The sequence below is a fragment of the Pocillopora damicornis genome, chromosome 10 (assembly GCF_964200805.1).
Source record: "Pocillopora damicornis chromosome 10, jaPocDami1.2, whole genome shotgun sequence".
NCBI classification, from domain to species: domain Eukaryota; kingdom Metazoa; phylum Cnidaria; class Anthozoa; order Scleractinia; family Pocilloporidae; genus Pocillopora; species Pocillopora damicornis.
Genome location: NC_142679.1, coordinates 19,475,624 through 19,503,081, shown reverse-complemented (window position 1 = coordinate 19,503,081; position 27,458 = coordinate 19,475,624). Strand labels below are relative to the sequence as shown.

Here is a 27,458-nt window from a genome sequence, read left to right as displayed (position 1 = left end):
TTCAGAACACAGTGTACACATGCAGTTTGTAACTTGAATTTTGTTTGTTGAATGTTGAGGAGCCTTTGTGTAAGTCATCTCAGAGTTACGATGTCAGAGGTTATTAACTTTACCATATTAGAGAGTTTTAGATCCACGTTTGGTGTGTTAACTGCAAACCTCAAACTGTAGTTAGCGGTTTAAGGGAAGGAGTTTGAAGTTTCGAGATTTTCAGCGTTTTAGATCGACTACAGTGTGTTAACCCCGAATCTTAAATCGTAGTTAGCGGTTTAGCTTTACCATATTAGAGAGTTTTAGATCCACGTTTGGTGTGTTAAACGCGAACCTCAAACTGTAGATAGTGGTTTGAGGGTAGGAGTTAGAAGTTTCGAGATTTTCAGCGTGTTAGATCAACGTTCGATTTTCACGCAAGTCTTATTCCACAAGCAGCCAACGAAATGGAGGCATACTTGAGAAAAATCAAGAAAAACAGCGATGTGTTTTTCATGCTAGGGTTCCATTCGATTTCAAATAAACAAAAACGGAAACAGAAATGTTCACAGATCCCAAAATCGGAAGTACCAAATGTGGCCTTAATTTATTAGATTACATCCATTAATCAAGGGTTAATTGGCAAGACTTTTGTTGGAGGAGCCAAGAAAGAAAATTTTACTCCTTTTTGCTTCTTGGGTGGTTTTAAAAATAGTTTGAGGTGCCTTTATGGTCCTCCTTTCCCAACTACAAAACCTCAACATCAACATCGGACTTTACCGAGACGACGGACTGGCCATTTCAAATGCCACGCCGAGAGAAACAGACAACAGAAAATATACCGAGGTGTTTTTCGACGAGGCGTCGTAAGAAGTTGTTCCGTGATGGTAGAGGAATATTCAACCATCGCAGAATGATTTCTCTCAACGCCTCGTCGAAAAAATCGAGCAATTTTTACGCAGAATGCACTGGAAAGCTTACTTCTTCTTCAACCCTGATACGACCACTCGCTCCAAAGACACATACGACTTCAAGTCTACCAAGAACCCCCCTCGGATCGACTAGTTAAAGGAATTTGAAGATGACATGCTAAAGATGATATTTACAAAACATTTTGAACGTGTAGACTGGACAATTTTTCAGTTATTCTCAACAGTTTTTTTTTTCGGTTTCAGCATTTTTGTTCAAATAAAAGTAATCTACTTTTACTTTTAAAGAAGTAAAAATAAAACATTTTCAACACTAGGTAAACGTCAACATGAATATTAAATATTTTAGCCATGTAAATAGCTCAATGGCATTAAATGTTTTGATATTTTTTCCAGTAAATACTTTTTAGAGAAATTATTCCCTATCTGAGATATTAACCTTTTTCTGTCTTTACTTTCGTCCATAAATACTGTTTAATGCTCTCAGCTGTTATTAAGTAACTTAGTTTTGGTTAGGAACATATTTTCAATTAAATTTTGCCTCTAAATCCGTAACTTCAGTTAAAAGTAGTATTGAATTGGCTGTGGCATGTGATAATGAAAAAATACTTAAAGATAGGTTATTTCATTGTTCTCTCCCTTGACCTCAATAGATGTTATTATGCCTTTACTTTTTATATCAGTTGAGGCACTTAGTGCTAAATATATTTCTGCATACTTTTGCTCTCAGGTGGTTTTCCTGTCCTTCAATTTTCAGCCATTGATCTTGAGAAAAAACTAGCTAAAGTACGCACTGAGCTTTGGAGGCTCAGAATGGAAGGTGAATATAAAATGTTTATTGATTCATTATCAGAGAGGAATAAATCCAAGAATGCTATTAAAGGCTTTCACCCCTGTATCGAAATATCACTTTTCAAGGGAAATTATTCTTTATTTAAAAGAACCTGCTTGTGTCAGTGACACATGTAAAGTGTTAGCTTTTATATGAAATTTTTCTTAATTTTGTCTTTGTTAATTCTGTGCTTTGGTGAAAGGGAGTATTAAGTTAGCTCTGGCTTATCATGATGAGAGAATTTTTCTAAATGGTTGATTTCAACAATAACCATAGGAGATTAATCAGAAAATTGACACTATAACTGTGCTATGGCATGACTCCAACACAATGTACAGTGCTAGTTAAATGCCTTTTTTTAATCATTTATGTGAAGTAAGGCACTGAGTGCTAAATACAGTGTATCCTTCTGTTTACCTTTCCTTTCAGGTACTTTGCCTTCCCCTGAACTCTTAACTGCTGATCTGGAAGACAAACTAAAAAAACTACTCACAGAACTGGAGAGACAAAGAGATACAGGTGAGTGAAACATGTATATTGGCTCCGTTGAACAGGGCAAAAGAAATATGGAAAGTGATGAAAGGAAATGGTTGCACTAGTATTTTAGGCTTGTTTTTCTAAGTAACAAGCTGAAAGGTTTTAGTTTGTCGTATAGGACTCCTAATTATATTATCTTCCCTCAATTATCTAAGTTCTGCATGCAACTTGCGAAATATCTCCACCACTCATTACATGTTAAACATGAAATGATATGTATTTACTCCATATTTAAGATAACCACTCCTCTTATATAATGCTATCAACCAAGAATACTGTTAAATGCTTTAAACCATTTTGCTACCTTCTCTCAGGTACTTTACCTCCCACTATTTCCACCATTGAAGTAGAACTAGACGAACTACTCCAGAAACTTCAGAAAAGGAGGACAGAAGGTGAATAAATAATGCACATTTAGAGAGAAAATAATTGTAGTAGAATGCTATTAAAATATTTCCAGTTCCTTGTAGAATTACAGTACCGCTCGTGTATACATTAACCAAAAAACGCAAGCAAATGCGAATTTAAAAAAAATGTGCGCGTCAAAAAGTCGCACGTGCGCGCCAAAAAATCACCGTGCGTGCATAAGCTTGATACGTTTGCCTCGTTAGTAGATATGAGGTAATTCTTTCTGTTTTTCTATTGTTGGCGGTTTACCGTTTTAAAGAATAGACTAAATAGAAAAACGAATAGAAAAAATAGAAAATAGAAATAATAGAATAGAAAAACAAAAGGATTACCTCATATATTCTAAAGAGGCAGACGTATCAAGCTTATGCGCGCACATGCGATCTTTTAGCGTGCACGTGCGATTTTTTGACGTGCACATTTTTTTATATTCGCAACTCCATGCTATTTCTGGCTACAATGTAACAGGACTTAAATACTACACTGTTACCTATGACAAGAAAACTTGTTCGTTTTCTGTCTAGTTGTATTTATCTTTGGCTCTAAATATAAATAAAATAAAACAAGCTAAAATAAAAATTGGCAAGATTTTAGTTGAAGGAGCTATAAAAGAAAATGTTACCTGTATTTGTGTGTGGGGTTTTTATAAAAATGATTTGAGGTGTGTTGTATGGTTTTGAATGTCAGTGTTTAGTGGCTACCTCATTATTTGTTTTCTTTTAAATCTTAGGTATATTAGGTGCCTTATCTTCTGAATTCCAATCCATAAGTTTAACCAGTGAAAGTCCACAAAATCAAGAAGAGCTGAAAAAACGGAAACAGAAGACAAAGATTGATGAGAAAGGTGAAAACAAAATTAAAAGACATATTAAGTTGTTAAGGAAAGTTGTTGTGAATAGTAATAACAATTTATTATATAACAAAGCTTTGAAGAATGATCTCAATGCAGTAATGTGGCATTAGTATTATTTTAAGAGTACAACTTATGGGGAACAACTTACAGCGTATCTGAATAGAGGCTGTGAATACTAGTCTCTCCCTGTACTGGTGTTTTGTTACAGTATGGTTACCTGTCACAACAATGTCTTGTTCTTATTCATTAGCAAATTTTTATCAGAAACCGGATTTGCTTCTTGTTTTAATATTTGTTAAATCATCGATTGATATTCACCAAATTGCTCGAAAAAGGGAAGGGAAATTCGCAACTGCATGCTATTTCTGGCTATAATGTAACAGGACTTAAATACTACACTGTTACCTATGACAAGAAAACTTGTTCGTTTCAATCACCGTTCTAACCGACCTTCCCGATATGCTGTTACAAACTACTGCGACTTCGTAATTGGAATATATGATTTATCATTTTCCAACGGAATTCTTTAATCAAAATTTGTCACTTCGTATATAAAAAAAAAACATCCGTCACAACGGCTTGAGAATTCGTTTTCGGTGTATTGTAATTCGGTAGAATCAGGTAAAGCGTCCGTTTGTAACCAGTTGTCGCCTTCTTAATGCAAACCCACGCGTGAATGTTTATTTCATAGCTTTATCATTGGTGAACATGCTATTCTCGAAAACTGGTTTATTCATCGCGCCATTTATACAAAAACCTATAAGTTCTACTAGCTTATTTTAAGGGTGTTTTACACAACGATGAAATACAAAAGAAATTTATAACACTGAATAACAAGGCACATGAGTCGCACATTTTTTTGACAGTGCGCGCAAAACAATCGTATATGCGCGTCTGACTACCCTGAGTCTGTTTTGTAAACTTTGTCCTGTTTACTAGGGATAGAACTCTGACGAACGAGACTCAATTAAACTGTTTTATTTCGCTCTCGTATTCGCTTATTTACATCAGGTGTGTAAAAAGCTACTCTGCAAAATTTGTAAGAAATCACTCTCTTATACGATATTTTCTACATTTTGATTGGTTGTTGCCGAGTACTGATTTAAAAGGGTCATTCAAGGTTGCGTTAATTATGTAAACTATTCAATGTCCGTAGTGTTCGCACTCATCATCTGACATGTGTCACGCACGAATCAAAGTCTCCGACACACTCCCCCATGCAACATTGCGTGCAAGGGTGCATTCACCTTGGAGACTTAACGAATTCAACTAAACGAAAAAGTTCTCTATAAATCAAACGTTTCAATTAAGTTCACAATTTTGAAGTTCAGTGAAAAGGAAATTGTGATTCATTGTCCATCTTCAGCAAGGTCCTGGATTCGGGCTCTGGCAGCAACTGCAGCATCCCGTCTCGGCCTGAAAACTAGTGCGTTTGGGTTCAAATCTGCTGTGGGAGTGTCTGCATGTGTCTCACAGGCCTGGTCGCAGTTTAGCTCAAGAGGGTACAGGTGTTGAACAGGCCTCTCTAACATGCCGTTTGCTGTCTTGAGTTGAACTGCGCGGATGATTCCTTCCTTCCCGGGATAGGTTCTGTTTACTATCGCCAGTGGCCAACTCCCACGATTCTTGTTTTCGGTCTTTATAGTTACGACATCTCCAACATTTGGCTGAAATTTGGCCGCTTTGTGTGTCAGGTTGTGCCGCTCCCTTAAAGCTGTTAAATATTCTCTCTGCCACCGCCTCCAGAGATTGTTCTTGCAGTTCCTGAGGTATTTAGCGCGTTTGCGTAGGTCCAGGTCTTTGATCCTCCCTGTTTTCTCTTCTGGCAGCTGACTCGTTCGCTGAAACAGGAATGTTGACGGTGTAAGTGTTGGTAGCTCGACATCATCTTCTACATAACTTAATGGACGTCGATTGATTTGTGTTTCCACGTCGAGCAGTACCTCGCTCAGCTCAGTCCAGGTAAGTACACCTCCCCCAATGACTTTGTACATGGCGGACTTTACGACTCCAATCAACCGCTCGAATTGACCTCCCCACCAAGGAGCCCGGCTTAAGTTAAATTTCCAGGTTATGTCGTAATCTTCAAGGAGACTTTGGAGGCGCTCATCTCCTCGCAATTGGCGAAGCCATTTCGCAGCCTTGATAAAGGTGCCTCCATTGTCTGAGTAGATAACACGCGGTCTGCCGCGGCGAGCGATGAGGCGTTTAAGACAGGTAATAAAATTGCTTGTCTCTAGACTAGACAATAATTCTAGGTGCACGGCTCTGGACAGGCTACACGTGAAGATAACCAAGTAAGCTTTCTCCTCGCCCTTCTTGCGTTGTTTATACTTGATAGGACCAGCAAAATCCGTGCCAATAACTTCGAAGGCTGTTCCACCATCTGTACGGTCTGTAGGCAGTAGTCCAGGGGGTGGTACTGTTAAGGGTGAAGCTATGAAACGTTTACAGCCCCAACAAGCAGATCGCACAGACTTCACTAGCTGTCTCAGGGTTGGGATCCAGTACTGTTCACGAATCGCTGCCATGGTAAGCGCCACACCTCCATGTAAGGTTTCGACATGAATCCTCTGTACAAGCTTCCTCGTAAACACGGTGTCTGCTGGCAGGTACACCGGGTATTTTCCTTGAATTCTTCCATGACATTCGAGAATTCTATCTGCATTGGAAACGAGGTTGAGTTTCTGCCTGGTCTGTTCAAAGTGCGGTTTCTGTAAATCTTGAGACTGGACTCTTTCTATCCACCAGTTCTTAGTCTCTTGAATGTCTTCGCTAGTAAGAGGTCCCTTGCGCACCCTGTGAGTGGTGAACCGTCGCACCCAAGCTTGGATGCGAAGAGCTCGGCGTAAATCATGGCGTTCTAGGAGTTCGTCGAACACGTTCCGTTCTTGTTCAGGTTTCTCATTTGCTAGGTTTAGCACTTCTCGGATGACTTTTGCCTCTTCTTCTGAGGTTTCGGATTTCACGGTAACCGGGTTCTCTGGCCACATTTCAGGATTACGTAGCCACGCTGGGCCATTCCACCAAAGCTCTGCGTTGGTTACCTGGCCTCCTCGACTCGCCAGGTCCGCTGGGTTATCGGTAGTGGGCACGTGTCTCCACTGGATCTGTGGGTATTGTCTTATTTTTTGCACGCGGTTAGAGACGAACTGTCGGTACTGACCATTTCCTACAATCCAGTGGAGGGCGACGGTGCTGTCCAGCCAACCGTAGATCATGGGTTCGGGTAGTTCTTTTAGAGCGTTTCTTACGTTGATGACTAAATTGGTAGCCATGTGAGCGCTGACTAACTCCAACCTGGGGACGGTTAGTTCTCTCTTGGCTAATCTTGCTTTTGCTGCAACCAGGGTTTGAGTGATTCCATCTTCTTGGCGTACGACTGAATACACCACTGCTCCAACCCCATAAGTTGACGCATCCCCAAACACATGCAGCTCAGCGGAGATGACTGGTTGTTGATAAGGTGCTAAGGGTCTTCGAGTGGTTACTTCCGCCGGAAGTGACTGCTCCCACCTTTGCCAGCGTATTTTCAGATTCTCTGGGATAGGTGCGTCCCATGATACTTTGCAGTCGCACGCTTCTCGGTAGATTTGCTTCCCTTGCAGTGTAATGGGGGACGCTAAGCCAAGGGGGTCGTACACTTTCGCTAGTTTGGCCAGTACTTCACGTTTTGTCGGTGCACTACTCGCGCTTGGGAACTGCACAGCGATAGTATCTTCGAATTTGTCCCATTTTACGCCCAATAGCTTTGACTCACTTGGCTTGACTAGTAACTGTTGTTTTGCATAAGACTGATCTTCGCTTGATGTGGCTTGGGCGCTGTTTTTACGTAAAGTAGGCTGGGCAACTTCCTCTCTTTGTGCAGGTTGGGTGTCATCTTCCAGCTGTACATGATTCGAGTGCCATTTGTGTAACTCAAATGTGGCGTCCTTCATAATTTTTTGCGTCACCTCCTTTCGTGCTTTTGCTTGCTGTACGTCTTGACCGCCTGTCAACAGGTCGTCTACGTAGAAACTTCGGCGTAGCCGCTCTACCTCCTCCGGGTATTTCTCCGCCCAGGTATCGAGATGGCATTCAAGAACCCCACCTAGTAGAAAGGGTGAGGGGGCGAGTCCAAAGAGTACTCTCGTGAACCGGAATGTCTGCACTTCTGAGTCCGAATCTGTCTGCCAGTGAAAACGGAGGGCATCTCGTTCACTCTCGTGAATCCGGATTTGTAAGAAGGCTTTCTTAATGTCTCCCGCTAGGACAACTGGGTAGGCTCTCTGCTGAATTAGAACGTCCCATAGTTTGTTTTGCAGCGTAGGCCCTGGGTACAGACAGTCATTCAGTGATGGTGAATCGGGTGTCGCTCGGGCAGAGGCGTCATAGACGATCCGCATCTTTGTAGTTTCAGCGGACTTGCGAATCACGCTCTTGTGAGGGATGTAGAACTCTTTCTGTGGCTGTGAAACAGGGGGTGCCTTTTCGATAACGCCTTCTGCCAGCTGTTCTTGAATTATCGCGTCGTATTGAGCCGTCAGTTCCTCGCGTTGAAGTTTTCTACTGAGGTTCTTGAGTCGTTTTAAGCTACCTTCCTTGTTTGAGGGCAGTTCTGCGTGGTTAGCTTTCCATGGGAGGGTGGTCTCGTACCAGCCTTCTGGCGAGCGTGTTAGGCGTTCCTTAAACTCATCAAATACCATCGACTGGTCATGATCTGCTATATCACGCAATCCTAAGACGTCCAATCTGCACAGATCTTCGTAGTTGCTTTGACTTGTCTGGGTGAGAAGCATGGTGTTTTTGTCAAACTCCTTTCCCGGGGACATCAGAAACCATCCGAATTTGGTGAGTTCTGCGATAGGGTCATTCTCTTGTCCAATTCTTGGCTTTGTTTCCGTTTTAATTCTGGCGTACTCCCCACTGCCAAGCACCACGTGAACCGGAAGAGACGCTTTTGTGTCATCATCGTAAACATTTACGCCTTTCAAGTGTGGGTGTTTCTCAATTAGCGTGCGATAATTAGGGTTTTCAATAGACAACAACTCTGTCTTGTTCACTTTGGTAGCTTTGACGGACAGCGAAAATTGATGGTTGACAGATCTTAATTCGAGATCGTAGACTTCGAGTTTGGCAATTTTAGAGGACATCAGCATATCGATCGTTTTTGTCTGGACATCGGTTGGCTTTAAGCGAAGTAGTTCGATCAGCTTTGCCGACACGTACGAACTGCCGGCTCCAGAATCGATTAGCGCTCTGCATTTAATTCCGTTGACCTCTATGATGACTACTGGGAACAGACCCTCTCCAGTTCGGTTTGTTGTCAAAGCGACCCCATGTGCTGGTGGCTGGTTAACTTGGCTTGTCGGGTTTGGTGTGTCACAAATCGACGTGTGGTGACGCTTATGGCAGCGTTGACAGGCTGATTTGCTCGGACAATAGAACGCGCGGTGGTTCCCAGACACACAATTGAAACATAAACGTTTATTTAATAAAATTTGTCTGCGATCAGCGACATGTGTCACTCTTGTACATTCGATGGCTTTGTGATCTTCGCCGCAGTAAACGCAAGGCAAACAGCGGGGTTTACCATCGGCGTCCCGACGTGTGTGGTAAATTCTTGCTTGCTGGCGTAAGTTCCGTTTTGTTGATTGCTGTTCTTGCTCACGCTCACGCTGGTTTATATCCATTGGATTTCTCCTGGTCCACAATCGAACTGCTTCTGAAAGTTTTGCAAAGTCCCAGCTTTCCCAGTCGGGGTCGGTCCGGACGAGATCTCCGCGGATCGCTGGCAATTTGTCTAATGTCATAGACACCGCCCCATTGACTTGTTCCAGTTTGTTTAGTGTCTGCAGGGCTTGCACACAGTACGTTAGCTTTTCGCTAAATTCACCAATTTTTCTCGGGTTTGGGCTTGATATTGAGGGGAGATCCAGAATCTCTTTGATGTAAGCTTTGACGATTTCTGACTCCTTTCCGAACCTCTCGCTTAGGATACTCTTCGCCCGATTGTATCCCTCAGCCGTGAAGGGCAACGCCTCTATTGCTCTTTTTACTTTGACATCCAGTAGTTCTCGAAGGTAGGTAAATTTCGTGATCGGTTGAGCGCCCGTTTTATCGATTGCCTCTGTGAACTGTCCCCAAAATCGTGGCCAGTCCATATAGGTACCGTCAAACTTCGTTATCATCAGTTTAGGCAGCTTGGCTTGTATGTCGCTTGGCGTCGTCGTCGCTTGTTGGGGGTGTTGCTCAACTTGGATTTCTGCCTGCATCTCTATCTTCGCTTTGTGAAACTTAAGTTCTTCTTGCTTGACAATTGCTTCTGCTTCTCTTTTGCGGTCGTCGATCCACGTGCACATTTTATCCACTTCGCAATCCGCTTTTTCCAGTTGTGCGTCGATTCCGCTGTTCCACGCCTCGATGTCGGCAATTTCTTCTTTCGCACCTAGTTTTGTCGCTTCTACTTCTATCCGCATTCGATTTAGTTCTTTACTGAGGGACCGCAGGGTGGACAAATGTCTTTCGATCGCTTCTGACTTCCCTGTTTCTACGATGGTGTTCGTTTTACCAATGCTCATTTTAAGCTGTGTTACTTTGATATCTAGATTCGCTTCAGTCGCTTCCATCTCCGCAATCTTCGCACGGGCGGAAAATCAGGACTAAAATTATACTCACAACAGTTGTCCTTACTGTTATCCTTCAGAATTGTCGCGTTGCCGGAGGTGCCACGTTTTTGTAAACTTTGTCCTGTTTACTAGGGATAGAACTCTGACGAACGAGACTCAATTAAACTGTTTTATTTCGCTCTCGTATTCGCTTATTTACATCAGGTGTGTAAAAAGCTACTCTGCAAAATTTGTAAGAAATCACTCTCTTATACGATATTTTCTACATTTTGATTGGTTGTTGCCGAGTACTGATTTAAAAGGGTCATTCAAGGTTGCGTTAATTATGTAAACTATTCAATGTCCGTAGTGTTCGCACTCATCATCTGACATGTGTCACGCACGAATCAAAGTCTCCGACATCTGAGCGTTCGTAATTCGTCTGCGCAGTTAACATATTTTTTCCGGGGAACTCCTGCATATGCAGCCTTCTACCGCAGTAATTATTAACAATTGCTATGCTCATTGGAAGCCTTATACATCAGTTATGTTCCTCCATTGGCACCCAGCACTTAGATGGAGACTGTTTTCACGAGTGGTAAATCCTGGCAACCCAGCCATCAGCCGTCATGTAGTGAGGAGACAACCTCCCATTGCACTAGAAAATAAAAATTGCAGAAGAAAAGGAACAAAATACCAGGGAAAAGTGAATTTCTTCTTAGTGCATGTTAAAAAAATATCTGGGATCATAGGATAAGCTCATCCTGGTCCTGGAAACTTTAAAATTTTGCTACATATGCAAAATTATAGGTACTGTTTCATGTTATGCACAGTTTGCGTGGTGCGTGCGTGCAGTGGTTAAGATTTACACAAGTGTCAAGTGCGCGGTATTGTAGTGGATACTACTCCGGCTTTTTATCAGATTGCCAAGGCGTTTTTAATTGTATCCATTTACACCCTTAAGTTTGTTAAGGCATTGCAAACTTTAATGTCCGGGTCAAAGTCATAACACAGTGTACACATGCAGTTTGTAACTTGGATTTTGTTACTTGAACGTTGAAGAGCCTTTGTGGAAGCTACCTTCGAGTTACAATAATCATATGTGCTACCTGACGTTATTAACTTTACCTTATACTATCGCTGGCCATACCTCATACCTGTGAGTAATATGAAGAGAATCCTGTGTTGGGATGGACTATCTATGCTGCCCCCTTGGAATTTCCCGCTTAGATCCCACACAAGAAAAACACTGCGTTAAGGTGACTTACACATCTCGGTGATAGAGGTGGAAAAAAGGGACAGGAGACTGTCAGAACAGAGACATCATGAATGACTCGTATGGGTTTATTGTGCTACAAACACAGTTGGCTTTCTATCCGTGCTCCTGAAATAAACAAGTCATTCTTGATTCTTAATAAAGCGAAATCTTGTTGTATTTTTATGGACCTCGAGTTCGTCTTGGTCCATAAAAATACAAGAAAAAGAACTCGGCCAATATTCAGCCATCTTGACCTCATGCTTGGTTAACAAAACACACACACACACACACACACATATATATCTATATGTATATAATTGCTTAGTCAGTAAACCTTAGTACATGTAGGAGGGTTTCAATTTAGTTAACCATTAACCGTAAAATGGCAGGAAAAAATTAGCCGTTAGGCATAAAAATCGACAAATTTCAACTGTCAGTCGTAAAAATGGTTAACTGAAAAAATTTTTCTTTAAACTTCTTAACAGATTTTTGCAAGATTTTCATTGGAGGGGCTATGAAAGAAAATTTTACTAGTTTTTGTATCTTGGGTGTTTTAAAAATAGTTTGAGGTATGTTTATGGTTCAAAATGTTTGTCCTCTTGAAAATCTGATTTTAGGTGGTTTATCCTCTGAATTCTACTCCACAAGTTCAACCAGTGAAAGTCCACAAAAAAAAGAACAATGGGAAAAAAGTGAACAGAAGACAAAGATTATGGAGACAGTGAAATTGGAAGGTGAAAAGGAAATTAAAGAAGCTTGTATTAAGTTATATGGAAAGCTGTTGTGAACAGAAATAACGGTTATGTTATAAGTACTTGAAGAATTATCTCAGTGCAATGATGTGGCATCAATTAATTAAAATAATTGTACACAGTTCCAATTATGAGAACAAAACAGAAGAGAAGCTGTGAATGCTAATCTCTCTCTGCATTTTTACCCTTAGGTACTTCACCCCTCATTGTGGTACCGACCACTGGTCATGGAAAAGAACTAGAAGAACGGTGGGGAAGGAAAGGTGAACAGGATGCTCAGTTTGAATTATTTTTGAAGTTACTGTAGTTGAAATATGTTGCTCATTATGTTCAGCTTCTACCAGTAAGCCAAATAAAAATTTGTATTGTCTTGCAAGTTATTAGGAAAAGTACCCGCTTTTTAGTGGATTTAGTTGATCTGCCCTTAAAACTGTTATCAAACCACCTTGAAATGTATAAAAAGATGTGGGGCTTACTACTTTCAGTTGTTTTTGCCGACGGGTTGAAGTCTAACATGGGTTGCAGTTTGAGTTCAGTTCCCCCTGACATGCTCCAAGAAAAAAAAAGAAAACAACATAGCAAATCACTGACTTGTTGTAATGATGCATTGACATTGAAGAAGTGGAAGAATTCATCCGTGTATAAATTGGCCTAAAAAGTTGTAGAAGTGAAGTTATGAAACTTCAGGAAAAGAAACGAGAAATGAAAAAAAAACCTGAATGTGGTTTTATTCATCTTTTACAATAGAAATTAAAGTTATTAATAATAGAGTGCTTCTGTCAGCAATTATGAAAAATGTGACTTGTCAATGCAAATTATTTCAAATGTGTTTTTGTCTCATCCCCTTCTCTAGTTAAAGGTAGTGCTCAGTTTCCATGCAATAAAATAAGGAAACGTTACATACATGTAGAGTGATTACTTTTTCAGTTGTTCTCAACAGTTTCTTTTTTTCGGTTTTAAAGCTTCTGTTTTTAAATGAAGGTAATCTACAGTGTACCTGTACCTGCTAGTATCTGTAAATGCAAGTTGGTATGCCTTTTCCCCAGGTATTAATTACTAGAAATGGTAATATCTCTCTGCATACCTTTGTTTATAGGCATGTTGCCTCTTCCTGGATCTTCCATCTTTGATCTTGAAGAAAAACTGATAAAGCTACGTATGAAACTTCAAATGATGGAAGGTAAATAAAAATATGCTGTTAAATTAAATTTCATGGTAAACTAAACCAAGAATGCTTTTAAATACATTTAGTTCTCATTCAAAATATTTTTTTTGAAAGGAAATTTCACCCAATTTAGTTTTCCCTCACTCTGTGTTTTACTGTAAGGGAATATTTAGATGGTAGAGGCTAACATGGCCTCACAAGCGGGAAAGAGATCTGGCCGCAAGCAGGAAATTCTCATGTTCACACCCTGTTGAAGAATAGTTTCTTTTTTCTCCTTTTTCATAATGTCGCTTTATAGTATGTTAGTTAGGATTTTGAATGAAGCATTAACTGTCTGTTATAGCAAGAGAAAAAACAAGTGAAACTTCGTGCTGGGGGGCTTGAAAGTGTCTACATTTCGGTGAAAGGAAGAGTCCGTTTTAAAGGGAATTTATTTCGTTTCTTATGCTTTTCCCCAGGGGCTGGCTCTTGTTTGCAGTGGCGAGGTGTCTGTAATAGTGAGGGGTACGCAGGGCGAGAGTAAACTGTAGACTAATCCAAATTTGGCATTGTTTCACTCTCTACTTTAGCTAAGGATGGTATTGAGTCGGCATGTGGTAAAAATACACAATAGTTGTTTTCAATGATGATCGTGGAGTTATAATGAAGAACTAACACTGTTTTACTTTAACATGACAATAATTTGCTGTTTGCACAAGTATATCTGTTGTTATCTTTTATGTTTAAAGTCAGACACTGAATTTTGAAAAGCTCTGTATACCTTTGCCCCCAGGTTCTCTCCATTCTCTCCCCACCACTTCTCTTAAGGAAAAGCTAAAGGAAGTATTTGAGGAAATTAGGATGCTGAGAACGAAAGGTGAATAGAAAAATTCATTTATTGTCATTTTTAGGGAGATACTGGTACAAGAATGCTAATAACTGTCCATAAAGTTTGCTAAGGTTTAAAAAATAAGCTAGGATATTTAGTAGGTAAAAACCAAACATTTTCGGAACCCAGGTCATCATCAGGGTGATGATGACCTAGTGTCGAAAAAGTTTGCTTTTTATATTTTTTAAGTATTTTAGCCATGCAAATAGCTCAATGCCATGAAATGAATTCATGTTTTTTTCCAGTAAACACTTTAAGAGAAATTATTCCCCATCTGAGATATTAACAATTTTCTGTCTTTACTTTCACCCAAGAATGCTGTGAAATGCTCTCAGCTGTTATTCAGTAACTTGGTTTTTTTAAGGAAAATATTTTCAATTCAGTTTTGTCTCTTAATCTACAACTTCAGTTAAAGGTAGTATTAAATTAGCTGTGCATGGCATGTGAAATAATACTTATAGATAGGTTATTTCACGATGATATCATGGAAAAGGTGCATCATTGTTCTTTCACTTGACCTTGATACATGTTATTATGCTTTAACTTTTTATATCAGGTGAGGCACTAAGTGTTAAATATATTTCTGTGTACCTTTGCTCTCAGGTGGTTTTCCTGTCCTTGAACTTTCAACCATTGATCTTGAGAAAAAACTAGCTGAACTAGGCATGGAGCTTCACAGGCTCAGAATGGAAGGTGAATATAAAATGTTTATTTATTCACTATCAGAAAGAAATAAATCCAAGAATGCCGTTAAAGGCTTCCACCCCCGTATCGAATTCTCACTTTTCAAGGAAAATTATTCCTTATTTAAAATAATCTGTTATCTGATTTTATTACTATTCATTATCAGAGAGAAATAAATCCAAGAATGCTATTTAAGGCTTTCACCCTTGTATCGAGTTATCACTTTTAAAGGGAAATTGATCCTTATTTAAAAGAATCTGTTATCTGATTTTATTACTATTGATGAATGTTTCCACTCCTTCTTCAAATTATACATTTCAAGGGAAACTATTCCTTAGTAAAGATGATCCCTCTTCCTTTATAATTATTAAGTGAGATAGTTATCTAATACTTTCAGTTCTTCACATGAGCCTAGTACAATGTGAAGTGTTTGTTAAATGCCTGTTTTTAACCATTTATGCGAGGTAAGGCACTGAATGCTAAATACAGTGTATCTCTCTGTTTACCTTTCCTTTCAGGTACTTTGCCTCCCCCTGAACTCTTTACTGCTGATCTTGAAGATGAACTAGATCTACTTGAAGATCTTATTTGGATACTTGAACGAAGAGAAAGAATGAAAGGTGAGTGAAACATGCGTATTAACTCTGTTGAAAAGGGCAAAAGAAATATGGACAGTAATGTAAGGAAATAGTTCCACTAGTATTTCAGGCCTGATTTTTTAAGTAACAAGCTGAAAAGTGACACACTTCCTTTAAGTTTGTTATAAAAGACTCCTATTATTTTCTCTCCAATACCTAAGCCCTGCATGCAACTTGCAAAACGTCTGCGCTGCTCATCACGTGTTGAAGCATTGGGTAATGTGTATTTACTCCATATTTAAGATAACCCCTCTTCTTATATAATGTTATCAACCAAGAATGGTGTTTCAAAATTCTTTAAACCATTTTGTTGTTTACTTCTTCTCTCAGGTAGTTCACATTCCCTTTTTACCACCATTTATACAGTATATAAACTACGCCAGCAACTTGAGAAAGTCAAGATGAAAGGTGAATAAATAATACACATTTAGAGAAAAAACAATTTTATTAGAATGCTATTAAACGCTTCCACTTCTTTATCGAAGTATCTTTTTCCACGGAACTCCTGCACGCGCAGTCTTTTTCTGCAGTAATTATTAACAACTGCAATGTTCATTATAGGCCTAAGATATAAGTTACATTATTACATTGGCACCCAGCACTTAGAGGGAGACTGTTTTCACGAGTGAGTTTGTTAAGTTTGTTATAAAGGACTCCTATTATTTTCTCTCCAATACCTAAGCCCTGCATGCAACTTGCAAAACATCTGCGCGGCTCATTACGTGTTGAAGCATTGGGTAATGTGTATTTACTCCATATTTAAGATAACCCCTCTTCTTATATAATGTTATCAACCAAGAATAGTGTTTCAAAATTCTTTAAACCATTTTGTTGTTTACTTCTTCTCTCAGTTAGTTCACATTCCATTTATAAAGTACGTAAACTGCGCCAGGAACTTGAGAAAGTCAAGATGGAAGGTGAATAAATAATACACATTTAGAGAAAAAACAATTTTATTAGAATGCTATTAAACGCTTCCACTTCTTTATCGAAGTATCTTTTTCCACGGAACTCCTGCACGCGCAGTCTTTTTCTGCAGTAATTATTAACAACTGCAATGTTCATTATAGGCCTAAGATATAAGTTACATTATTACATTGGCACCCAGCACTTAGAGGGAGACTGTTTTCACGAGTGAGTTTGTTAAGTTTGTTATAAAGGACTCCTATTATTTTCTCTCCAATACCTAAGCCCTGCATGCAACTTGCAAAACATCTGCGCGGCTCATTACGTGTTGAAGCATTGGGTAATGTGTATTTACTCCATATTTAAGATAACCCCTCTTCTTATATAATGTTATTAACCAAGAATGGTGTTTCAAAATTCTTTAAACCATTTTGTTGTTTACTTCTTCTCTCAGTTAGTTCACATTCCCTTTTTACCACCATTAATACAGTACGTAAACTACGCCAGGAACTTGAGAAAGTCAAGATGGAAGGTGAATAAATAATACACATTTAGAGAAAAAACAATTTTATTAGAATGCTATTAAACGCTTCCACTTCTTTATCGAAGTATCTTTTTCCACGGAACTCCTGCACGCGCAGTCTTTTTCTGCAGTAATTATTAACAACTGCAATGCTCATTATAGGCCTAAGATATAAGTTACATTATTACATTGGCACCCAGCACTTAGATGGAGACTGTTTTCACGAGTGGTAAATCCTGGCAACCCACCCATCAGCCGTCATGTAGTAAGGAGACAACCTCACATTGCACTAGAAAAAGAAAATAATAAAAGAAAGGAAACAAAAGCTCAGGAAAAATTGAATTTCTTCTTAGCACGTGTTAAAAAATAACTGGCTTCTTTGGATAAGCTTATCCTGGTCTTAGAAACTTTCAAATTTTGGTACATATGGAAAATTACAGGTACTGTTTCATGTTATGCGTAGTTTCGTGGTGCGTGCTTGCAGTGCACGGGATTTGCACGCACATCAAGTGCGCGGTACTGTCGTGAATCTTGGATACGACTCTAGCATTCTATCGGAGTGGTTAGGCATTTTTAATCGTGTCCATTTACAACCTTGATGTGTTAAGACCCCGCAAGCGTCAAATTGTGCTCTAATTCAGAACAAGGTGTACACATGCAGTTTTTAAATTGAGTTTGTGTGTCGAACGTTGAGGAGCCTTTGTGTAAGCCACCTCAGAGTTACGATGACCACATCGCGCTAACAGAGGTTATTAGCATTTCTATATTGCTGCTTCAATAGTGCATATAGTACTAATGCATGTGAGTGAACTGCAGTACGTGTAGGAGAGTATCAATGGGGCTAACCCTTAACCGTAATATAGCAACAACATTTTGCCGTCAGTCGTAAAAATTGACGAATTTCAACCGTTAGTCTTAACATAACGTAACTGTTTATTCACAATTCAAATTGTAATGAAAGGTAAAAAGGAAACAAAAGAGGTTACCCTTTCAAGTTTGTCTCCTAAAATAATTAAAAATTACAGTAAAACAGTTCAAAAGTTTCCTAAAACATTAGTAAAATGGCGTCTGACTCTGTTCTTGAAAATGTTTAGAGTTTCTGCCTCTGCAACTTTTTTAGGTAAATTATTCCATTCATTGACTATATTTGCACAGAAAGAATACTTAAAACTGTTCAGCTTTGCGGGCAATGGTTTAAGTTTATGGCGATGGTTGGTTCTTAATGGTCGAAAATCATGTGCAAATGTAAAATACTCAAATGGGTGAAGCCCGTTAAGACTGTTAGCCGTCTTATAGCACTCGGTAAGCGAAGAAAATAATCTTCTCTGATGTAGAGTTAGCCATTTAAGGACCTTTAAGCGCTCTTCATATGACATATCTCGGGCAATGTTTCTGATTGCATATCTAGGTGTTCTGCGTCGTACTTTCTCTTAAATAACCGAATCCTTTTTGAGGTGTGGAGACCACACTGGAGAGCAGCACTGAAGTATTGGACTTACTAAACTCATGTACAATTTCGAGAACAATTTAGGATTCCTGGGGCCCTTTCTTCGACCTATAAATCGGAGCACGTTGTTTACCTTGTTTTCAGCCTCCATGATAGATTTGATGTGATGTGAATTCCAAGATCCTTAACTTATTTATTTTTTTAAGGATTTGTGCAAAGTAGTACCGGATAGTTTTCTTTTTTAAATGTCTTCATATCTTTAGGTATATTGTTCCACAAATTTGCTATCCTATTAAAATAGAAGTCCCATTAACCTATTTGCGTTAGCAACTATCATGAGTATATGATCCTTCCAAGAGGTGTCATTTACGATCACTACCCCTAAATCTTTTTTAGTTGAGACAACCTCCACATATATACCATTTATACTATAGCTACGATATGAACTAATACGCTTCCTAGATATACGCAGATTACTGCACTTTGTTAGCTGAAAATACAATTCATTTGACAAGGACCAAGTTGTAAGCGAAACTTAATCCTGCTGCAATTTCGAAAAATCAGCATCATTATTTATGATCCTATAACTTCTAGAATCGTCAGCAAACATAGCCAGCGTCGCACTATTCATTACATTTGGCATGTCATTTACAACTAATAAAAAGAGAATCGATCCTAGAGGTGACCCCTGGGGTACACCTGACCCAACGCCAGTCCAATTACTGAAAGTTCCATTTATAACCACTCTTTGACGCCTTCCAGTTAGGTATGAGTAAAACCAGGCGAGTAGGGGATCATCGATTCCAACGTTTTTAGCTTCAACACGAGCTTTGCCGGGCACACAGAATCGAAAGCCTTGGCAAAGTGCAAGTAAATTATGTCTGATTCTAACTTGCGGTCCAGTGCATGACCAATGTCATAGAATACTTCAATAAGCTGAGTAACGCAAGACTTGCCCTTCTGAAAACCATGTTGAAAAGGATACAAGATCTTCTTAACGTGAGGGACAAGGCGCGAGGCCACACACTGCTCCTGAACTTTAGAGATCACTGGAAGTAACGACACGGGGCGATAATTTTCGACAAACTCTCTTTTCCCTCAACTATAACGTTAGATTACAAAGAGTTAACCAAAGAAATATTTCTTTTGAACTCCTTAACAAGAAAAAGTTAGCCCTAATATGGCCAAAATTTTAACCGTTAGCCGCAAAAGCCATCACCCCATTGAAACCCTCGTGTAGCTCGTGCATTAAAGAACTTTTGCATGAATGTTCCATCTCGGAAACGATCGACAAAATGTGTTGGTGGTATCTTTAAATGATAAATTTAAATTCGATCCCAAGCTTGTTCGTGATCTTTCATTGTTAATGACAACATTGACTCTTGCGTTGTCTTTTAAGTAGTTCCTCATTTTAATAATTTCTCTGAACTGAGAATGTGACCTTAAGTACTAAAACAGTTTGTGTCTTTTTGTGTTCTTCATGATAGCATCAGAGAACGCCATGTATCCGACCATTAGATCAGGACTGGCGAAGTTTGATGTCAGCTTACCCGGGGAACTCCAGAAATATGTCAGCAACTTATTAAATGAGTCAGCCAAACTTCACTTCCGCAAGCAAGGTACTTAACATTGTTAAAATAAGCTTGTATTGGCTTTGAAACATATGTCCAGTTATCTATATTCGGTGGTAAGATTATTGAGAAATGCCGGGTTTGTGTAATGGTCAAGGAATTTTTCTTTTAACCCAGATTTGTGATCTAGTGTTGGGTTTTTTTCATTCTCAGTAGACCTGGTCCCTACTCCTCAGTCCATAATTGCATAGAATTCTGATGTTAAAGCTGGTCGCTTATGTGGTGTAACTTTAGTACTTTATGATCGTGTTTTCAAGAAAAGACATCTCTTTTCATTTATCAACACTAGTACTTCGTTGTTATGTTTGCAAAGTGAAAACAGTTTTTTTCTCTTGTGTTCTTGAAAATGTTCTGAAACTTTAAAACCAGATTTGGGAAAAAACAACGACAGCATGCAACTTTTCTCGCACGCATTTTCGACTCTAAGAGTTTTAGATTACTAGGGAGGGGAAAGATAATATTGGAATAAAACTTTATGACAATGATTTACACCTTCGCAAATGATTTGCTGACATTTTAAGACTTCTTGGAAAACAAAAAGAAAAAGGGCTTAGCTTAATGTTTTTGGTATCGCACGACCTTTATTGTTCATTCTGTCCGTCTCCTTGTTTTCCCAACTGGTTTCCTTTTACTTGGGATGATTCAATAATAAGTCGAAACACGGAGACTCGATTTCTTTTTGTTTCCAATTTGTTTAGGTATTTTTTGTCAGTTTTTAGATAAAAACAATGTAAAGGTAGTTTTTTTCGCTGTAATGTTTTCAAGTAAAATATTAATATTTCTTTTGTTTTAATCCTTTAGTACTCCAACCACCTCGTGCCTTGGAGGAATTACGAGAAGCAATGGATAAAGACGAATTGAAAACATTCCTTACTATTCACATCAGAGAAGGTGCATGGCAGGTGGTGCTGCTGTTTACGGATGAGCTCCCCAGGGTTAAACTACCACGGGACTGGTGTGGTATAATTTATAACGAGGACGAGGAGGTGTCTAATGAAGTGATATACAGTTCGACTTCAGGCATATTGAATGTGTGGCCAACAGAGTACGACCTTGATTTGATAACACTGTGTAAAGCGATCACCAACAGGGACTGGAAAGTAACCAGATTAATTCTCTCAAGGAGTTGGATATATGATGAAGGTTTGAAGAACTTGAGTACAGCGCTTCCTCAGAGTGAACTTTACAGCTTGACACTGCATGACAATGATTTACAAAGTCAAGGATTAAAATACCTGTGTGAAGCGCTGATCAGTAGTGACTGCCACTTAACCAGCTTGAACGTCAGTTTCAATAGGTTAGGAGACGAAGGAATCGGGCTCTTGAGTAACGCGCTAACCAGCGTTAACTGCAGATTAACCACCTTAAACTTCAGTGGCAATAAGTTTGGAGACGAAGGAATCATGCACTTGTGTAACGCGCTAACCAGCGTTAACTGCAGATTAACAAGCTTAAACGCCAGTTACATTCAGTGGGGAGAGAAGGGATTGAAACACTTGTGTGATGCACTTACCAGCAGTAACTGTGTGTTAACCAAATTGAAAATCGGTTTTATTAGATTAGGAGATGGAGGAATCAAAGAATTGTCAGGAGCTTTAACCAACGGATTCTGTACATTAACAAGTTTAGACATAAGCAACAATAAATTTGGAGATGAAGGAATCAAGCACCTGTGTAAGGCCTTGACTGATACCAACTGCAAACTACGGAGCTTAGACTACCACGGAAATCGGAATGTAACTGATAAAGGCAGAAAATATTTGTCTCAAATGTTAACTGGTACTGATTGGGAAGTTAGAGGAGCACAACTTTCCCGTTCAACTACAAAGTAGACCAAGTAACAAGTCAGAGTCACAGAGACCTGACAGGTTCCTCCTGTTACGTTTCGCTTGTCATGAAATAAATTCCATTTTTATAAATGACAACTTAGAGATTACTGTTCAAGGTGCTTAATTTGATAACTGACCTTCTAGTCACTATCACTTGTTGAACGGAGTATTAAAAATGACCAGCAGTGAGGCAGTCGAAACATCGCGATCAAGAGTTTAGAAATGACTCGGTATCATGACTCAAACGATTATTAAACATTCATTATTCGATAAACGAACTTCACTGTGTAAAAAAATAGACTACAAATGCAACTGCAATTTCGTATAACGGGTCTGTTGGCGATAATGTTATACCTTTTGTAACAAAAAGTTTTGAACTACAGGGAATTGGTTATACTAGTGATTTAGCTGTAAAAAGATGCCAAAAATATTAAATTATATTTTGATTAACTATTTAATGAATATCGTTGTTTTCCAAAAGAAAACTTTTAAAAAGTCTACGTGAATTAGGGACGTATAAATAAGTAATAAGTAACAACATATTCTCAATATTTATAGGCTTTCGTATTTTTAGTGGGTAGACTCTAAGAGTATAATGTTTAAGCTTAATTGCAATACACTTAACCAAAAAGGAATGTTTTGTTCTGCCTTGTACGTTTTCGAAGCCAAATGTAGGTGCCGTATACTCGTTCAAATGAGTTTATTTGGACTTTACCTAGTAAGTCGTTTACGCAAAGCTTGTACTCTAACTTGTAATTTTTTTTCATCCTAGCTGATGATTTTATGAAGAGCAGAGTTATGTATTACTCTAAAATTACATACTAATGATAAGAAAGTGTCTTACGGGTTACGTAGTCCTTATAATGTATAATCTCTTTTTCAGTTTACTATAATAGTTCAGAATGTCGTCTAATTGATAATATTTCAATGTTCCAAAATTCTCAACTCTCAGTAGAAATCATATTTTACATATATATTTTATATTTTGGAAAAGACCAGACACTAAACTACGAAGTATGTTAACCAAGGACATTAAATATGTACAAGGACTGCTGTTGAATTCGAATGTAATAAATGTTGTTTTATTTTTTCGATCTTAGCTTTTACTGAATCTGTCAACAAAGCCTTAATGAAGGGAGCACGAGCTGGAATACACGTATCCGTTTTATTTGGACACGAAGGTTCATTTCCCGTTTGTATTTGGCCGAGAATGAATAGATGTAACTCCCTCCCTGGTCAAACGCAAAACTTTAAATGGCTTGCGCAAGAGCCTGGTTCAGGGCTCTTTGTGGGAAAGTGTTGAGTATTTTCGGAAGGCAGGAACGCTCTTGCATAAAACCAACTGCTTGGGCTTAGCCTTAGACTTCCCTTCAATCCTCTTGCAAATTAACTGACAATAGAGGTCTGTAGTTCTCCAATTTGATTTGGGCACCTTTCATGGAAAGCAGAATAACACCGAACTATTTTCAAAAATTAAACAAACAAACAAGCAGCTACATTCCATGCCTTCGGAATGATACCTAGTTTGAATGAATTATTAAACAAAGAGTATAGGGGCGAGGCTAGGGAGTTAATGCTACATTGTAAGGTTCTTGCCTGGATAAATGTCGTCAGGGCTGAAGCTTCTATGGGCTTTTAGGAGTCTGTCCGCGAGAGGACCGGGTAGGTATGACACATGCCATCTCACCGATTTCTTTCAAACTTTCACAGCTTATGAGAGTCAGATTCAAGAATCCGCAGTGGTTCGGGCTCCCAGCTAATCCTTAGGGTATTAGAGCCCCCACATCGAATTCCTGGGTAAAAGGCTAAAATTAGTTCGAAAAATGCACTTCCAACGGATCCCTCTCACACTAACAGAATGCGTGGATCTTAATCTTATTTTGTCCAATGGTTGTTTGAACCTTAAGGAAACAATTCCTTAAAGTTGGGGTAATTTGATATAACTTCTGCTAATTTAGAGAAGTTAATCATTAACTGTATCACGCAACTATTCCAAAATAGAAAAAATTAGGGTTTTTTAATTGCAAATATCTCCAATGAGGAACATTGTATGTCAACAAACATTGGAAGGAAGTATTGCAAGTGCCCCCAATTTCGGAATCAAGACCAGACCACAACGGCGTGAGCTACGTTCCCTTCTCTTTACGAAAAGTGCGTGGGTTGTTTAACGTCCCTTGCTAACCAGTTATGGCAACTTGGGGCTGAGATGCTGCCACATGAAACCTTCCAACATCCTTAGATGACTAGCTAGGTGGCTGAATCCCATAGAAAACCGTAGTAAAAGCTATTTCAGCAAAAACTTAAAGGAAAAACGAAAATAATACAAAAGGTCGCGTTTTTCGTAGAAATATGTCTCTTCATAGCTCTGACTCGAGAAAACAAGGATAAGTATGTATTGTAGAATCGTTTTTTGTGGCTTTTTTGTGGTTTTTGCGTGCGCCCCTCTATCGCGTCCTATTTAGGTTTAAAAAAAAGTTTCGAATTTTCGACACCTAGTGGTCATATAATGAAATTCGTTTTGATTGAGTTTGTTTGAGCCGGCAGGGAAGAAATTTGGCACTCGGTCATGGCGCACGGACGTCGTTGCGCTTAGTCCGTCATGACCCCGACTCAAATATTTTCCGTCCGGCCCTCCCACTCAGTCAATAAGTAAATATTTTTTTCTGTTGGAAATTGTGGAGAACTGTGTTTTTGAGGCTGTCCCATTTAAAGAAAAGCTCTTTTCCACATTTTACACTTTTCAAGCTCTCATCCCAACAGATTCAAAGGAAAAGTTGTTCAAAGCTTTGATGCCAACCATCCTGTATCTATTCATATTTTGGAAAGAGTCTTCTTGAAATGATGGCGTAGTCTATCGACGTATTTTAAACTTTTCTCCGCTGCGTTTTTACAATTACCATCTCGGACTTAGAACTCTACCTCAACTTCACCATCCGCGCGCTTGTTGACCGCGACAGAAACGTGCAATGACTTGCCCTTGATCCACAACCATTTTCTCTGTGTTTCCTGGTAACTAACTAAAGGGAATTCTATGGCCCAGTTCATAATTATGAGCACTTGGTTATTGGCTATGTTCTTAATAACAGAACAACGTCTTCAGGGGCTGCTCTGGGGATGTGCGCTATCCACTCGTTAATACTGATCAAGGATTACGTTATCTACGTCATACTGTAGTTTGAGTCCGAGAGCTTGGAAAAGCGTACAATGTGAGCAAGTTTCTATCTCTGGTAAAGCTTCAGAATTATGGCTCTGCTCAAGGTACATAAAAGTTTACCAGGAATTCAAAAGTTTTGAGAAACGTGTCGATGTCGGGCGCAGCTTAAACAAGCAAAGTGGGAAGAAAAATTATATGCTGGGTGCAACCGTTGGTGGCGCTCTGTCAACAAATTTATAATCTCTTGCAACAACAGAATCGACTGCCGCACCAGCCAATAGTCCATCATTGGAAGGGGTCGAGCTTTGAAGAGGGATAGGAAGTCTACCAGCCAGATTTTCTCAACGAGTACAGTCATTTTTACAAGAAATATGCTTAGATAGATAGCTTTATTATTAGATAGATAGCTTTATTTAAAAAAAAAAAAAGAAAAAAATCCATTGCAGCCAAAAGGCTGGTTTACGGACTGTATAAATGTTTACTTAATACTAAATACGAAAATACTATTGATATATATATTATTACATATATCATACGTAATGAAATTTAAGAAATAGTCGCATCATACATGATAAAGCCATTAGGAAATAGCCGCGTTGTACATGATAAAACTATTCTTCAGTCTATTTGTTCTGCAAAAAGGTAGGTTAAAAGCGTGCGTTCTCCTTAAGGCTACGGTACTAAGATTACATGACGGTAAAAGGCCATGTAAGGCAGGCTTGACGTAACCGTCAACGACAAACTCTTCCCCAACTTTAGAAAGAATTGGGGTCAGAGAAATGGGCTTCAGGTGTTTGTTAACATCACTAACAGGTGAGGTCTTCGGGAGGGGTGTAATGTCCGCTTTCTTCCACGAAGTTGGAAGGCTACGCTCCAAAAAGGAAGAATTCAAGATGTATGCCACTGGTGCAGCCAATAAGTCCGCGTTTTCTTTGAGTACCCAAGAGGGGATTCCATCAGGTCCGGATGCTTTGTTTGTGTTAAGCGCCGATAATTTCTTGAGACTGAAAATTCAGACATAGGACGGGGAGGTTCCTGTTGGTGTACGTACGCGTGCGCGTGTACATCCGGCGTGGTTAGGCGGGTGAATGCGCTCATTGGTGACAAAAAGGCGTCATTGATAACACTGGCCAAATGTTTAGGATCTTCCCCCTCGTCAACAAGGTGTTGGAGTTCTGCGATGGGGCTCGCGCGCTCGACTTTATAGATTGTGTCAGCGTCACAGAATTTCTATGATAAGTGACTTCTTAGCTTGACAGCCACACAACTGTTGTTTTTTGACACTAGTAACACAAAAACTAGCGTCGGCGACCCCACTCTCAAATTGAAAATCAGTTTATGACCAAAAATTGCGTAAATTCACGTCGGAGGTCACGTATTTTAGAGAGACGCGATCACGAATCTTTTTTAAAGGCCAAAATTTCTTTTGTCCACAAACGTAGTATTAACTAAGGTAGGTCTTCCCTGTGATAGTATGTTTCTCGACATACAATGTTGCCCATTGGAGATATTTGCAATTAAAAAACCCTATTTTTTCTATTTTGGAATAGTTGCGTGACACAGTTAATGATTAACTGCTCTAAATTGGCAGAAGTTACATCAAATTACTCCAATCTCAAGGAATCGTTTCTTTAAGGTTCAAACAACTATTGGATAAAAGTAAGAATAAGATCCATCGCATACTGTTAGTGTGAGAGAGATTCGTTGGAAGTGCATTTTTCGAGCTAATTTTAGCCTTTTACCCCAGGAATTTCCCGTGGGGGCTGTAATACCCCAGGGACTACCCGGGAGCCCGAACTACTTTGGATTCTTGAATAAACCGTAAGAGTTTGAAAGAAATCAGTGAGATGGCATGTGTCACGCCTGCATGGTCCTCTCGTGGACAGACTCTTAATTCCAGCAGGAGATTTATAACTTTAAAGCATTTGATGCCTGCACGAAATTCTTTGTCTTATAAACTTTCAGGAAGTTTGGAGGATTTGTCAAATTTTCCGATGTGAAATATCGATTGAAACTATCTGCAATGTTTCTGATCGGTCAGAGTATCTATACCAACTTAGAGCATCTCAAGGTCGTTTGTTCAATTTTTGCTTTCGCCTTCCTTTACAATCTTGACACTTAGTTGTTTAAAGTAATCTCAAAGCGCTTGGTTGCATGACACAATTTTTGTTCTATTATTCAAATTTTGGGAACGTGTCTGATGCATTAAAAGTCCTTCCCGTTATAACTAATATATTCTGGCTGAGCATTTTTCTTTGTTTCTTTTTTTGTTTTAACTTTTGTTACAGGAAGTTAGATTTAAAGCATGTCTTAAAAGACAGTATCAACTAGCACATGAAAAGCAAACGCTTATGTCAAAAGAATATTAAAATTTAAGTTCTTAACCTTGTTTGAGATTCTATTGAGTAACCTTATGTAAAGTTTTCTGCTGGATTCACTCCATCGCCACGGGTTTTGCCGACATGAACGAAAGGCTTCGTGCTTGAA

At 39.1% G+C, this 27,458-nt stretch overlaps 2 protein-coding genes across 2 annotated transcripts in view; one reads left to right on the top strand and one right to left on the bottom strand.

Annotated features, from left to right (window-relative positions):
• LOC113669106 (uncharacterized) overlaps window positions 1–27,458 on the top strand; it is a 388,759-nt gene that overhangs the window by 327,303 nt on the left and 33,998 nt on the right. The window lies entirely within an intron of this gene.
• On the bottom strand, window positions 4,492–10,534 carry LOC149039285 (uncharacterized). The gene has a single exon (XM_089185220.1). The coding sequence runs from the start codon at window positions 10,135–10,137 to the stop codon at window positions 4,879–4,881; it is 5,259 nt and encodes a 1,752-aa protein (XP_089041346.1). The 5' UTR covers window positions 10,138–10,534; the 3' UTR covers window positions 4,492–4,878.

Excerpts from the sequence above, each read along its gene's own strand:
- LOC149039285 (XM_089185220.1), bottom strand. The coding sequence starts at position 10,137 with ATGGAAGCGACTGAAGCGAATCTAGATATCAAAGTAACACAGCTTAAA.